This window comes from Parasteatoda tepidariorum, chromosome 6 (assembly GCF_043381705.1).
Source record: "Parasteatoda tepidariorum isolate YZ-2023 chromosome 6, CAS_Ptep_4.0, whole genome shotgun sequence".
NCBI classification, from domain to species: domain Eukaryota; kingdom Metazoa; phylum Arthropoda; class Arachnida; order Araneae; family Theridiidae; genus Parasteatoda; species Parasteatoda tepidariorum.
This window is the reverse complement of record NC_092209.1, coordinates 65,276,584-65,292,532: the sequence shown is the minus strand read 5'-3', so window position 1 is coordinate 65,292,532 and position 15,949 is coordinate 65,276,584. Positions and strand designations below refer to the sequence as shown.

Sequence of the window (15,949 nt, the reverse complement as noted above, 5' to 3'; positions counted from 1 at the left end):
ATCCTCCCTTAAATGCGCTTTTCTTGTTTAAATATCAGCAGACGGTCTCAGGTTTTGTGGCTGGGGGAGTCCTTACCGCACACAAACTATAAAATACACGAACGTGGTTGGTTTGCTAGGTGACCAGCCATTTGCTTACCACTCACATCACGCCATAGAACGGAGCGGTTTAGTCAGGGGCAGAAGCATGTCCACTAGACGACTGACCAATGGAGGACTTATTTCTTCACAGATGAGTCCAGGTTAAGCCCTTAAGCCGATAGTAAGAGTTGTTTGATTTGGAGAGAATCTGGGACCTGATATCATCTGTGAAACATCCGCGGAAGAGATGCATGCCAACGAGGCAGTGTCTGTGTGTGGGCTGGTATTTCTTTGGGTGGATGCACAGCCCTGCATAATGACGTAACTGCTTTACGCGTGAAACCATGAATGCTCACGTATGTAGAGGTGATATCCTTGATTATATGAGTGCCTAGAGGCTTGTGCAATAGGTGGAGATTTTGTGCTACATATTCAGCACAAGCCTATGGACGATAACACAGCGCCGACCAGCGATCGCATCGTGGATGATTATCTTCAGCAGAAAACAATTCAGCTCATGGAGTCGCCAGCTCGATCACCGGACTTAAATTCTATCTAGCATGTTTGTGATGCTTTAGGAAGACGTGTAGGTGCTCTCAATTCTCATCCTCAGACCCTTGTCATGCTTGAAACTGCTTTTGCAAAAGGAATGGCTCGCACTTGTAACGGAACTGGCAGACCGCATAATTAAAAGCGCACTCATCGATGTTTGTGTTGTTAGAGGTGATCATACTCTAACTGAAGGTACTTTTTCTATTTTATACTGACACATCTGATTTATTCATTTCATACATATGCTAATTTCTGTAACATCATAATTGTATTGTTTTCACTTTTTATGTTATTTTATACGTTATTTTGTGCATTATAATGTGTGTCAGTCTCATTAAATTTTAAGAACTGAATTTTTTAAGTAATGGTCAGTATTTTATTTTTCCTATATTTATTATAACCAATGTAATTTCATTTAATAACTTAAGCTCATTTTACCATGAATTCATTATTCATTAAAAAGTTTATGTTATAAAACTTGATTAATTAAATAATTTAAAAAATTTAAAAAACTAAATTAATTTAAGGTAAAAACTTAAAAGGATAAATTTCCAATTAACTATACTAATAGAAGTCAGATTTTTTTTTATTAAATTTGCGATTAACATGAAATTTATACATTCTAGCCAATCAGAAAGTGGTTAAAATTTAACTGCAAGATCCCATTTTCATAGACAGGAAAGTACGTTAATGAAAACGAGTAAACAATTAAAAGATACATTCACAATAAATGTCCACTTATATATCAATGAATGTTGATTTTGTTTTACGCATTTTTTAATACATACAATATATATTTCCTCAAAAATACGTTTTTTTTAAAAAATAAAGGAATAAAAATTTGTCTTTTTCCAAAACCATTACCAGCTAATCATTTATCAGTTATTACAAAATAATAAAAATTTATCTTGTGTAATTTTTATCTCCCTGTTTACAAAGTTACTCGACTTTTAATCGCAATCTTACCTTATTTTTCAATCGCACATTTAATTAATTTTAGATATTAGTAAATTATTAGTCCTCGCGAGTTTGCACTAGTTTCTTTTTAGCATTTTGATAATTGTTATCATTCACCTTGATAATATATCGAAGGGTACAGATAAGAAGATATAAAAAGAGGTCCTAAGCAGTATTCATTAGACAAGAATAACGAAAAAGTAAACATCTTATTTAGATACAAATCTCAATAGTGGAAGGAATCAGTATGTTGAAATGGTTAGTCTTAGGGGTGTGTGTTAGTGTAGTATTAGGCCATGGCCGACTTGAAGACCCTCCAGGACGGTCCACCATGTGGCGTTTCGGATTCAAAACCGCAACAAATGTGAATGACAATGAATTGTTTTGTGGCGGAATCACAGTAAGAAAACATATATATATATATCTAATTTAATTGTACCCATCGTTGAACAGCTTATTTATGTTTGAAGTTAATATAAACAGTCAATCGCATCATTAATTAAAATGATGATTAGTAATCGATTGCTGCTACCACTACATTTAGTAATTCGATACCTTTCCCAGGAGTTGGTAGGTTCGATACTTTCACCAGTTAGCAATTCGGCATTCTTACCAGTTGGTAAAAATGAAAAACGACTTTTAGAATTAGTAATTCGGCACCTCGAAAGGCAATTTTCGGCTTTAGTAAATTGTCACTCTTACCAGTTAGTGCAGATTAAAGGTGTTTTTTTTCAATGAATAATTCAGAGACCGCTTCCAGTAAGTAGATTTGAAAATAGATTTTTGGCATAATCAATTCAGCACTCTCATCGGTTGGTATATTTGAAATACGATTTTTGTCTTAAGTGATTCGTCACTCTTACCAGTTGGTAGAAATGAAAAATGGTTTTTGGAATTAATAAGTCAGCATCCTCACCAGTACATTCATTAAATACCTTCTTGGTATTAGAAATTCAGCACTCTTATCGGTTGGCATATTTGAAAGACGATTTTCGGAATTAGCGATTCGACACCTTGAAATACGATTTTTGTCTTTAGTGATTCGTCACTCTTACCAGTTGGTAGAAATGAAAAATGGTTTTTTGGAATTAATAAGTCAGCATCCTCACCAGTACATTCATTAAATACCTTCTTGGTATTAGAAATTCAGCACTCTTATCGGTTGGCATATTTGAAAGACGATTTTCGGAATTAGCGATTCGACACCTTGAAAGACGATTTTTGTCTTTAGTGATTCGTCACTCTCACCAGTTGGTAAAAATTAAAACTGATTTTTGGAATTAATAAGTCAGCATCCTCACCTTTAAGTACATTTTTGGTATTAGCAATTGAGCACTCTTTTCGGTCGGTATATTTGAATGACGATTTTCAGAATTAGCAACTCGCTTTAACCAGTGAGCCCGGTAGCAGAAACTCTCCAGCACGGCAGCAGAGGCTACAGATTATTGCAGCATCTGCGAAAGATCTTTCATCTAAGTTTTTTTTTTTAAAGCCATTGAACAAATACCGAAAAATTACTCTTCCTTTTAAGAACATCTTTAACTTTGTTCAAAAATTAAAAATTTGAATAGAGAAAATACCGTAAGAAACAAAAAGTAAAGAATATTTTTCTTTCCCTTCATTACAGGGTCAGTTGTACACGAATTTATTCCATTCTTTTTACAATTATTGTATAAAATTAACTTTAATTTAAAAAAAGGAAGAAAAAAAATGCAGATTTAAAGAGATTTTAAGATATTACTAGCTAAAACAAAAGCTACTAGTTCAAAGAAAATGGAATAAAATTTATAAGAACTTTAATGCACTTTTTTTAAAAAATTTACTAGAACAGTTTATTATTACTATAAATATAGTTATACACTAAATAAAAAAGTATGGTCAAAACTATCCAGAATATGGTAAAATTTATCGTGCTTCCGGCTCTATGGGAAAACCAAAAAAGTTTGGTGAGTTTTACCGAAGTGCTTTGGTAATGTTATGGTAAAACTAACAATATATGGTTTTATAGCATGTGATAAAATTTAATAAATGTGGCCAAAAATTGTTATTTCATCATGGACATTCATCAACGGAGAACATTTCATAAAAATAATTTATTTGGTCAAATTTATTTTTCAGTTTGTATTTCTTACTAATTGTGTGCTAAAAAGAACTATGGTTTTAAGAACCAGAATTTTATGACAAACCGTTAGCATATCAACACAAAATTACTAAATAATTGATACGAATACCGCATATTATTTCATTATTCTGAAAAATGTTTATTTACTTATTTTTTAACCAGAAATGTCACTTCCCTACAGTAGGATATTTTTACCAGAATGTTTTCTTCGTATAACATTTTTTACTTTTCATCAAGTATAAATACACTGTACATCCCTGTCTTCTAAAGGTAGATGGCATAGTTAATGTGTGTTAAGGATAAAATTATTTTAATAAAAATTAAATTTATTGCCATTAAAATTATATTTACTAAAGTGATATTATTAAAAACATCTGCCTTTTAATTAGAAATAAAAATCAATTTTATAAAAACTTTTTATGAATTATGCGAAGCTTAGAGTCTCTTAATAAGTTGTTAGTTGTTTTATATCTGATTAATGGATAAACAACAAAATAAATTTACGTTATTACAAAATCTATTTTCTGAAATGTTAATTATGCTAAAACTGTATTAATGCACAAAATTGTATTAAATATCTAATTTTATAAAATTTTCTTCTACACAATTAAAAGTTACTAGCAAATTTTCAATGTGCAAATTTTTCAATATGCAATTTTTTCAGAATTTCGTGCATGATGGCGACATAAAAATTAGGTCTTCTTTTGTACTTTTAAAATTTCCAGTCTTATCTTTTTTTTAAAAGAAAAATATTTTAATACGCATACAGTCTAGAAAAAAAGTTTTTTTCCTCATATATATCCTCTACAGATATTGCATAATGATTTTTCAATATGCAATTTTTTCAGAATTTCGTGCATGATGGCGACATAAAAATTAGGTCTTTTTTTGTACTTTTAAAATTTCCTGTCGTATCTTTTTTTTTTAAAAGAAAAATATTTTAATACTCTTACAGTCTGGAAAAAAGTTTTTTCCTCATGTCCTCTACAGTCTTGAAATAAATAAGATTTAAATTACTGCTTATGAAATTAAGTCATAGTAGCATTGTTAATACGAGCTTCTGCTTGGATAAGATTTTGAGCATCAATTTTTATATAAATTGGTCTCCGTATTACTCTTAAGATGGCAGCACTAAAAATAAGAATTCTATTAAAACTTTTAGTCAAAAAGAATCTTCAGTAAGTACCTGTTTCTTTTTTTTTTCCTTAAGGAGAACTAGTTTAAATTAATAAAATAAAAAGCTCCTAATAAACAAAATATGCTTAAAAATGTGTATTTTGTAATTGTTTATTGATAAGAATGCGTAAAGAATGAAGAATAGTAGAATGGTTTAAAGGCTTATGGTGCTGCCATCTGCTAGAAATAACTCGAACAGGAGATTGAAAGATCAGCAGGAAGTTCATTTCTATCTCTGGTTGCTTTGTTATAAAGGTGAATATGAAAAAAAAAAAAAAAAANAAAAAAAAAAAAAAAAAAAAAAAAAAAAAAAAAAAAAAAAAAAAAAAAAAAAAAAAGAGAGAATTGTATATAAATATATAAATAATTTACATTGTGAAATGATAACAGTAATGATAATTGAAGATTTGAATATAATTGCTTTTATAGTAGTTTAAAGTTTAGAGTTGATTTTCAGATTTCCCTTCATTCAGATTCCTTCCCCAAATATTAACCTCAATACGCAGTTTTATGTTACTGATATTTCATTTATTGAAAGATATTCATGTTTCATAAATTACTTTCAGAGACATTGGACAAAAAATAAGGGTAATTGTGGCATATGCGGTGATCCTTGGGATTTACCCGAACCTAGACCCAATGAAGACGGCGGGATCTACGGAAAGGGAATTGTTGTCAAGACTTATAAATCTGGCGAGGTGATCACCATTACGACCATCATTCACGCCAACCACTTGGGTTACTTTGAATTTAAACTCTGCCCAGTGCAGGATGGAGTTAAGATTGACCAAGATTGTTTGGATAAGTATCCCCTACAACTAGCCGATGGAAGTGGTACCAAATACGAATTGGGAAGACAAAAAGGAGCTGTAAAGGTCGATGTTAAACTTCCAGATGGACTGAAATGTGATAGATGTGTTTTGCAATGGCACTGGAAATGCGGTAAGATATATCCTACATAACGATTGAAAGTTTTTTTTTTTTTTTTTTAAAAAAATAAGAAATTTTATAGTTCATTTCTAATATCCTAACACACAATTGAAAGTCTTTTTTAATAAGAATTCATATCGTTCATTTCTAATATCTTAATATCCTACCTATGTTTTCTTAATAAGAGTTCTTATAGTTCATTTCTAATATCCTACCACACGATTAAAAGTATTTTAAATAAGAGTTCTTATAGTTTGTTTCTAATATCCTACCACACAATTGAAAGTTATTTCAATAAAAGTTCTTATTGTTTATTTCTAAAATCCTACCACACGATTGAAAGTTTTTCCAATGAGAGTTCTTATAATTTAATTCTAATATCCTAGCAGGTGATTGAAAGTTTATTATTTTTTTTAACACGAGTCCTTATAGTTTATTTCTAATATCTCAATATCCTACCACCCGATTGAAAGTTTTTTTTTTTTAATAAGAGTTTTTATAGTTAATTTCTAATATCCCAATATCCTACGAAACGATTGAAGGGCTTTTAATAAGAGCTCTTATAGTTTATTTCTGATGTCCTACCACATGATTGAAAGTTTTTCTTATAAGAGTTCTTATAATTTAATTCTAATATCCTAACAGGTGATTGAAAGCTTTTTTTAATAAGAGGTCTTATAGTTAATTTCTAATATTCTACGAAACGATTGAAGGGTTTTTAATAAGAGCTCTTATAGTTTATTTCTAATATCCTACCACACGATTGAAAGCTTTTCTAATTAGAGTTCTTATAATTTAATTCTAATATCCTACCAGGTGATTGAAAGTGTTTTTAAAAACGAGTCCTTATAGTTTATTTCTAATATCTCAATATCCTACTACCCTATTGAAAGACTTTTTAATAAGAGGTCTTATAGTTAATTTCTAATATCCTACCAAACGATTGAAAGGTTTTTAATTAGAGCTCTTATAGTTTATTTCTAATATCCTACTGTCCTATCACACAATTGAAAATTTTTTCTAATAAGAGTTTTTATAGTTTATTTCTAATTGTTAACTTTTTTAATGTTTTATTTTGTATCAATTATTAAGTTTTCATTACTAAAATGCTCTTTAATTTTACCGATAGATAGATAGATCATATTTACCATTAGTTAAACCTAATTTTATATTGACAGTAAATGATTATGTTCTGAAAATAGACCCCCCCCCTCCCTTTCTATGATCTTTTTATATTTTAAACGGATTCTTTTGTTCTGCATTTGATTTCTTTTGTTAATGGATTATTTTGATTCACTAATTATTTAGATTTATCAACGATTTTTTTTTGTTTGTTTTGCGAATAGATTTTCCTAAGTAGTCATTTTTCTTAGATATTTATCTTGCCCTTAATGTATTGATATGACTCGTTGGCTATGGCACTGAACTGTTATTCTGAGGAAATGGGGTTCGATCCCTAGTGGCGGCTTTAAGTGGACGCCATACCACGAGAGAAAATTTTCGTCGCAAATTCTTTTTCTCGTTCATCACTAATTTAAAATTTAAAGAGTAGAAAAAATGAAATCAGACAAACCTAGAGTAAGCCTTGAAGTTTCAATTACTGAAAACAACATTTTAAAATATACAAATGGAAATAAATTATGAGATCATTACTTAACATTACGCAATGGAGAAATTCTCTACCAATAAATTGCTAGCATTCTAATATTTTGAAACATTTTTTTCAGTAATTGAAACTTGATGACTTGCTCTAGATTTGCTTAAACTTACTTTTTCTTTCTTTTAAATTTGTAATGAAGGGGAAAGAGAATTTGTCACGAAAATTTTCTTCCGCTGTATAGCGTCCTCTTATGCCGTCCCAGCATCAGATCGATGAGTACCATCTTGTCTGGGAAGTAAAAGCGGCTTGAGCACAATGCTTTCTTTATTTCTACAATCATATCGTTGGTCATTAAGTACTAACTTAACCCCCATGGTCCACAACGGGCTATTGTGGGAATACTTTATTTACTTTGAAAAATCATAAAACTTATATTTTAGTTTCAAAAATCTCGAAAATGATTCAAGGATTTAAGTTACTCATCATTGATGTTATTGGTGGCTGTTATTTAAATTGTGAACTATAAGATTGATAAATAAGCATTCTTATACTTACGTATTAAACTTTATTTAATTCTGTATGCATCATTTTTCGTTTAGATTCAATAGACATTTTATATTGGTTCTCATTAGTATTGTAATAAAAATATCATGCAATTTAACTTTTTTTTTAAATTAAATAACAAAAATTGGCATATTTTTCTTTTTTTAGCCAACCATTGGGGTAAATGCCCAGGCACCAATAAAGGTCGGATGGGATGTGGACCACAAGAGTTTTTCAGAGGTTGTGCTGATATTCAAATTGTGTAAAATGTATTTAAATTTTTTGTATTATTTGTTTTTATTTACAACGACTTTTAAAGCCGAATGGTTTGTTAAGTTTTAAAATTTTTTATTAAAAAGATTGCTTTTAGAAATTGTTCAATCTTTATTTTAAGTTTTATTACTATAAAAACCAAAATAATTGAGACAAAAATATATTTTACAGACAATTTAGAAAAATTGCATATGCATTAGTGAGTATATTCAAAAATAAAGTACTTACTTTATCATTTATTATACTAACTATTGTAGTTAATATACATTAAATATGTATAATACATATAATATATTAATTATACATAATCAATATAATTCATACATATATATATATATATATATATATATGAGTTTAAAATGAAGAATAAAACAAAGAAAAATTATAGACATATGAAAAAAAGGGGGGTGGGAAATAATAAGTAAAAAATAACAAACAACATTTTAATAAAAAAAAAATGAAATGTTAATTAAAAAACCGGAAAAAAAAGATATAATCTTTTCTTCAGCCCACACGATTATATCCGCAAAACAGAGTGCTTTCTGATATTGTATCAATAAGGCCAAAGCAAAATATATTAATACAATAGTGTGAGGAGCATTCAAAATTTTTTTTATAAAATAACTACAAATAAAATATATCATAATAAGTAAAATTAACATGTAAAAACAGATAATAAAATAAAATAAAAAGAAAAAACATTAAAAAGAAGGGACTATAAAGCGAGTAGCAAAATCATAACAACTTACNNNAAAAAAAAAAAAAAAAAAAAAAAAAAAAAAAAAAAAAAAAAAAAAAAAAAAAAAAAAGAAAAGAAAACCAAAGTAAATAAATAACACATTTAGTTATACTGCGCAGTTTAATTTGTCATAATATACATGAGAAATTTAAATGATTGAAAAATATTACAGAATTAACTTATAATTAACAATTAATATATATAGAATTAATAGTTAATATACAATTTAAACTTTAAATTTTAAAAACAATTATTGAAAACAGGAAGAAAACGATGATTTTTTTCTAAAAACATTTAAATACTGTATTTAAGAAAATAAAGGAATAAATCACAACACCAGTCACTTCAAACAAAACAAATTTAATCAGTTCGTTTCCCCACAAATGGAACAAATCAAGTATCACAACTCAAGACCAGCTCGAGTCTTGAACATCAGTATGATGCATTCATTCTATTGTACTCTTTATAAATAACATTAGTTGATTATCCAAACTATCGTCTGCGATGGTATGGAATGCTTTTGGAATGGAATTTGTGGTATTTCTTCATTGTCTTTGGCCCTCGCGGTCTCGGATTAAATGCAGCAGAACCACGCACTCCTGCCCCAGCAAGAACAGAAATATCTGCACAGTTGCGGTAGAGTTCCTGTGCCCCGCACCCAACAGCCTTCGTGCCATTGTCACAATCGCCCCAGTTGTTCGCTGGAATAAACAAAATAAATTTATAAGACGATGGGTTTTTGTAATAATAATGTTTTTCATAATAATTTAATCTTGGATAAGTAATGGAAAGTTTTCAGAGTTGATTTTCGTCCAGTAAACTCTATTTGACTAGATTTGAAAATATTTTAAAACGTCGCTTATTAAATCCTGTAGCATAATCAACTATCAGCAGAAATTATTTCAATCTAAAACTTTTGAAAAGTTTAATTTTTGGTTAAACTTTTCAAATAAATTTATTTATTTGCTTATTAAATGCATATTTGTACCAGTTTATTTATTTGCTTATTATTTGATAAATTTATTTATTTGCTTAAATTTATTTATTTGCTTATTATTTGATAAATTTATTTATTTGCTTATCCAAAATTCAAACACATTTTTATTTCCTTTAATGACAATTCCTTCGATTTTATGTAAACGGTATAAGCGTAGAACGACAAATTCTTAAATGCATATTTGTATCGAAAATAACAATGGCAATAACACTTAATGTATGCGTCAATCTTAGCATCACTGAAAACAATTATAACATTATATCTTTAGAACAGGGTAAACAGCTGCCTCGTTTTATCTTCACAATATTGTAAACAATCACAGCATTAAAGGTGCACAAAATATAAACAATCATAGCCTTAAAGTTGCACAACAGTCACAGCATTAGATCTTTGAAACAATGGAAATAATCACAGCATTAGATCTTTGAAACAATGAAAATAATCACAGCATTAGATCTTTGAAACAATGGAAACAATCACGGCATTAGATCTTTGAAACAATGGAAACAATCAGAACATTATATCTTTGAAACAATTAGAGCAATCATATCATTGGATACATACAAAGAATATAGTTTTTAGAGATAAAAAACATTTAAGAAATTTTTATTGTGGTGTTATTTAAACTTTTTATTTTAATTTTTAAATGTTTTAAACAAATAGTTAAGGTTTAAGTTATTTCAATTATCACAACGAGAGATGTATACGATTTCATTATCGGTTGCCAAAAAGTCGACGAATAAAAATCGTTATTTGCCCGAAAGCTATTTGGTTTTTGAATTTGCTAACATTTTTCAACAAATAAATTGAGTTATTACTGTTTTTGGAAAGATTTGTGTTGATGAGTATGAAAATTTCGATAGTAAATAGTAAATTAACAAAATAAAATTGCAAATTTCCTGAGGTATTGCCGCGTAGAATCATTTAAGTCAACATTATAAATAATCATTTCAGTAATCAATCGTAACAGTTATAAATTCAAAACAGCCATAAAAAAGCATATTATTTGCTAAAAGGCGTTATTTTTTACGACGAAAAAAACTTCTCAGAACAGCTTTAGGGAAATCTAGTTTCGAGTCTTACACGCTGAGCGCAACCAGCTTTCTTCTATGTATGTCTCACTTCTTGTTACTCCCTTCCTCTTACTTCTTACCATCTGTCACAATTTCTCGAACCCCACCCTCCCCTTCAAGGGTGACATCATTTACCGATGATTCCTAACATTCAATGTGTTCTTTCTATTCTTTAATTTGCTTTAAAGCAAATCTACCAATTGTTTTAAGAAACAACCAGCAAATTGCAAATCCGTTACCCCATCTCCATCGCCAATCCAGTTCAGTGGGATGTCGCAGTTCTTGGTACCCCCTATCATCCTCCTTCTTACAATCTGTCACAATTTCTCACACCCCACCCTCCCCTTCAAGCTTGACATTATTTACTGACAGCCCCTAACATTCAATGTGTTCTTTCTATTCCTTTCTTTGCTTTGAAACAAATCTAAGAATTGTTTTAGAAAACAATCTGAAAAATTACTAATCAAAATTAGTTACCCGATCTCCAGTGCCATCTCAAAATGCAATGGGAACAACTGACATCTCTGGGTATTTCAATGGGTACCACATAGAATCCATTGTCATCTCTCGGAATATGAAACCTGGTACCTGTTCCATCAGCCAGTTTCAAAATTCTTTTCTCAAAACATTCTTCGGTTTCTCTTTCATTTGGGTCGTTCCTTTCACAGAGAGAAAATTCAAAGTACCCTTTATGGTTGGCGACAATTTCAATCATCACGTCTAAGATTCGGCCAGGCTGGTATGTTCGACCTATTATTCCAGATGTGAAGTTTCCACCTGTTTCATGTGGTCTAGGCAACTTTAAATCATAACGATCTCCGCAAAGTCCGCATTTTCCATCGTTGTCTTCGTGTGTTACCTAAGATAAAAATAATATTATTCTAAAAGTATATATTAAATTACAGAGTTACATAGTTATGGTGACGTTAATATAATTACAACTTTGACATTTTGGATATGCTTTGTAGCATTGGTTTAAGGTAAAAATAACTTTTAAAAAATATGGTTGTTTTGTATTTAAAGTGCTTAAAATTATCATTTTATAAAAGTGAGTGATAGTTTTATTGAAAATATTTTTGTTGGAATTTAGCGAAAATNATTCTTCGGTTTCTCTTTCATTTGGGTCGTTCCTTTCACAGAGAGAAAATTCAAAGTACCCTTTATGGTTGGCGACAATTTCAATCATCACGTCTAAGATTCGGCCAGGCTGGTATGTTCGACCTATTATTCCAGATGTGAAGTTTCCACCTGTTTCATGTGGTCTAGGCAACTTTAAATCATAACGATCTCCGCAAAGTCCGCATTTTCCATCGTTGTCTTCGTGTGTTACCTAAGATAAAAATAATATTATTCTAAAAGTATATATTAAATTACAGAGTTACATAGTTGTGGTGACGTTAATATAATTACAACTTTGAAATTTTGTGTATGCTTTGTAGCATTGGTTTAAGGTAAGAACAACTTTTAAAAAATAAGGTTGTTTTGTATTTAAAGTACTTAAAATTATAATATTATAAAAGTGAATGATAGTTTTATTATAAATATTTTTTGTAGGAGTTAATTGAAAATATTTTCGTATTCCCTTAAAACACGAACATCTAATATTTTGAAAAAAAAGCATAATAAATATTGTCCTTTATTAACTAATAAAATTTTAACTAAATGCATATTATCAATATACTTTCTATTCTAATACATACTTAATAGCATTTTTTTCTACATTTAGTTATATATATAAAAGCAATTCGGTTATTCTATGAAAATGAAAATTCAATAAATACTTGAATTACTTATTACTCAAATGGATAAAATATTTATAAGTTCTATTTTGAATTAACGATTTATAATTAATTAATCTATTAAAGCAGAAATCTTTTATTTCTTATGGTCTAATAAAAATAAGACTATTTAAAAAATATATTTTTAAAATTTTGCATTAATTGATGAATATATTCTTAATGAAGTGAAGTTTTTGTAAGAATGCATAATGTAAAAAAGCAAACATACTTATTACATGTTAAATTCAAATTTAATAATCATTGAAAACATTTTTATTTTTGTTACTATAGTTGAGATAAAGACCAATTATTCTTAGAAAAACAAATTATTTTTTAAATTCATTTCGAAAAACATGCCATTAAAAACTTTAAGAGTGCGGAAAAATAACCTTAAAATAAAAATTCATGATGCAATTCTGAAATATCAATTTAAGTCCTGTCTCGGCGTGCATTTAGTACTGCCTATTTTCTTGAATAATTAATAAAAATATATTAGTCTTAATAGTATTTGTTACATATTTTAATGATGCTTAAAAAAGAACTGCCATTTGTAAATAAAACATGAAGTTAAGAGTTTTAATCTGTTTTAATATTTCAAAATTTATGTAAGGAATGTATCAGATATTTTGAAATCAGCACTTAAATTATTTAAATTTAGCATTATTTGAAAATTAAAATAAAAAGTTAAACTTTTTCTGACAAAAACTCGACCTCTACTAGACGTTTTATTTAGATGTATGTAAAATTAAATGTTATTTAAATGTAGGGGTATTTATGAACTTGTTAATTCTTTAAACAAATACGAATCACAAGAAAGCTTTTGTTTCCTCCAAATTTCCTGCATTAAAACTAGAAAAATCAGAATAAGAATTTCAGTGAAATTCAGAAGAATGTGAATTTCAGTAACTTTTACTTATTATTTTATTCACATAACTAGTAAAAAATTCAAAAATTCATTTATAAAAATTAGTAGTATTGACTCATTTTAAGTTTTAGTAATAAAAATTTACGTGCAGCATTTCATTTTTAATCAGATATATTTATAAAAGATTTTACATAGTACGTTATACTGAAAAATATTGAACAGAAAAGTACAGGTGAACAGGTGAAAAGCACCGAGTACCATGAAATAATGATTTTGCTTAAACCTTTTAAAAATGCAAACCATATAGTATCTTATAAATAAATAAATTGTAAATTTATATGTTTAGATTAATAAACTTTGTATTTAAATCATTCTAAAAGAATAGGAAAAATGTTTTTGTTAATTTTTTTCCACTTATACACTGCGAAAAGAAAATTATGGTCAAACCTACCAGAATATTGTTAAGTTTACCGCGTTTCCGACTTTATGGGTACACCAAAAAGCTTAGCAATTTTTATCGCAGCAGTAAAGGGATGATTTTGGAAAAGTTAACAACAAAGTACGGTTTTATAATGTATGATAAAATCTAGTAATTTTAGCATCAGAATTTCCGGTAAACCATTACCATATGAACAGAAAAATTATTGAATAAAAGGTCTGAATACCGAATATATACCTCGGTTTTATTAACTGGAATTATGTTTTTTTTTTCTAAATAAAAAATGATCGGAAGAAACGAAAATCCCTGTATTCACAAACTGCAATTTTTAGTGATATTTATTATTTTTATTTTTTAATAATAAAAATATCAATTATTATTTAAAACCATTAATTCAATGAGTGAAATATCTTTATGAATTTTCTTTACAAAGTATACAAGTCTAATAATTTAAACACAAGTATGTAATATCGTATGTGAAGTTCAATTCATCCCGTTAAGAAGTATCATAGAAACTCATTCATAGTTTTTTAAGGTTATATTTTAAGATGTTTTCTTTCAAAGAAGTTGAACCATAATATCGATACTATAATAATGTGCAAATTAGCTGCACGTTGAATAGCGTGTTTAATTACAATACGTTTCTGTTCAAGTAGTCACTTAGTACCATAATATTAACCAGTACGATAATATGGTTTAACTTAACAACTTAATAAATTTTGAAACAAGATCGAAAGATATTACTGTTCAACACATTTCAATATTTCTAACACTTTACAGAATGAATTATTACGATTAATTCCACACTAACCTTCAGTCCACCACAAAATAATTCCGTATCATCGTAATTTTCAGGTGCGACAAAATCCATTCTCCACATAGTGTTCCTTGCTGGGGGTTCCACCATCCTTCCATGGCCATTTACCTGAAAAGGCGCCAAACACAAGACACCAACCGCAAAGAGAACGTTCATATTACAAAAGCTCAATTGAAATGCAAAAGAATAAAACGTTCCAAGTTCAAGTGCAAGGCTTGCCTTTGTTTGTGGTTTAAAAGTTTTGAATTGGCCTATATAGGGCAGTGAGGAAGTCATTGGGTACCTGTTTTGGTGTTCCACTGACCTCAGACACATTAAGTAGAAGGGAGGCCCTCAACACCTAATGGATGGCAATTTATTCCAGAACGATTTGATGGAGTGGTCTTTCTTTCTTTCTTTTTTGATGAAATGTAAGATGGGGGTTTGGTCAAGGTCATGATCAAATTCGACGTTTTTTTCTAGGCAGTCTTCGAAATAGGTTATCTATTGTCCATTAGTCTTATAGGACAATATAAGACTACTATGATTTTATTTTCAATACTAATTAAAGGAATTAAATATCTAGTAAATATCTAAGCACCGTTTAAATTTTTTTAAGCCATTCTTTAATATACTCTGTTTATTGTCTATTAGTCTCATATAAAAATATAAGACTAGTGCGATTCTGTTTTCAATACTAGTTAAAAGAATTAAATATCTGGTAAATATCTGAACTCTGTTTAAGTTTTTTTCCAGCCATTCTTTCATACAGTACGTCTATTGTCTACTAATCTTATATGATAATATAAGACTAGCGCAATCCTATTTTTAATACTAATTAAAGGGATTAAATTTGTAATAAATATCTAATTTCTTTCTAATTTTCAGAGAATGGAAATAAATTTAATCAATTTAATTTCTGAAGCATTCAAGAGTCGATGTAAATATTTTCCATGCGATTTTAAGTTACTCTTTTCTTAATCATTAACCGGTTTAACTTTATAACTAATTTAAAACATGAATTATTT

At 28.7% G+C, this 15,949-nt stretch overlaps 2 protein-coding genes across 2 annotated transcripts; one reads left to right on the top strand and one right to left on the bottom strand.

The window, feature by feature from the left end:
* Positions 1-1,791: 1,791 nt before the first annotated feature.
* On the top strand, positions 1,792-8,334 carry LOC107439213 (uncharacterized; the record flags this gene model as incomplete). Its single annotated transcript, XM_016051729.4, is given in 3 exon segments — positions 1,792-1,990; positions 5,455-5,830; positions 8,130-8,334. Coding segments are annotated over 3 exon segments (627 nt in total). The 3' UTR covers positions 8,228-8,334.
* Positions 8,335-9,319: 985 nt separating this feature from the next.
* Positions 9,320-12,082, bottom strand: LOC107439214 (uncharacterized). Its single transcript, XM_071181816.1, has 3 exons — positions 12,035-12,082; positions 11,521-11,902; positions 9,320-9,674 (listed from the first exon to the last, which is right to left on the bottom strand). The coding sequence occupies exons 1-3, from the start codon at positions 12,080-12,082 to the stop codon at positions 9,466-9,468; spliced, it is 639 nt and encodes a 212-aa protein (XP_071037917.1). The 3' UTR covers positions 9,320-9,465.
* Positions 12,083-15,949: the final 3,867 nt, after the last annotated feature.

Excerpts from the sequence above, each read along its gene's own strand:
- LOC107439214 (XM_071181816.1), bottom strand. The coding sequence starts at position 12,082 with ATGATAATTTTAAGCACTTTAAATACAAAACAACCATATTTTTTAAAA. Across the intron at positions 11,903-12,034 it reads AACAACCATATTTTTTAAAA|GTAACACACGAAGACAACGA; the intron begins GTTATTTTTACC and ends TTTTTATCTTAG. Across the intron at positions 9,675-11,520 it reads GAGATGGCACTGGAGATCGG|CGAACAACTGGGGCGATTGT; the intron begins GTAACTAATTTT and ends TGTTTATTCCAG.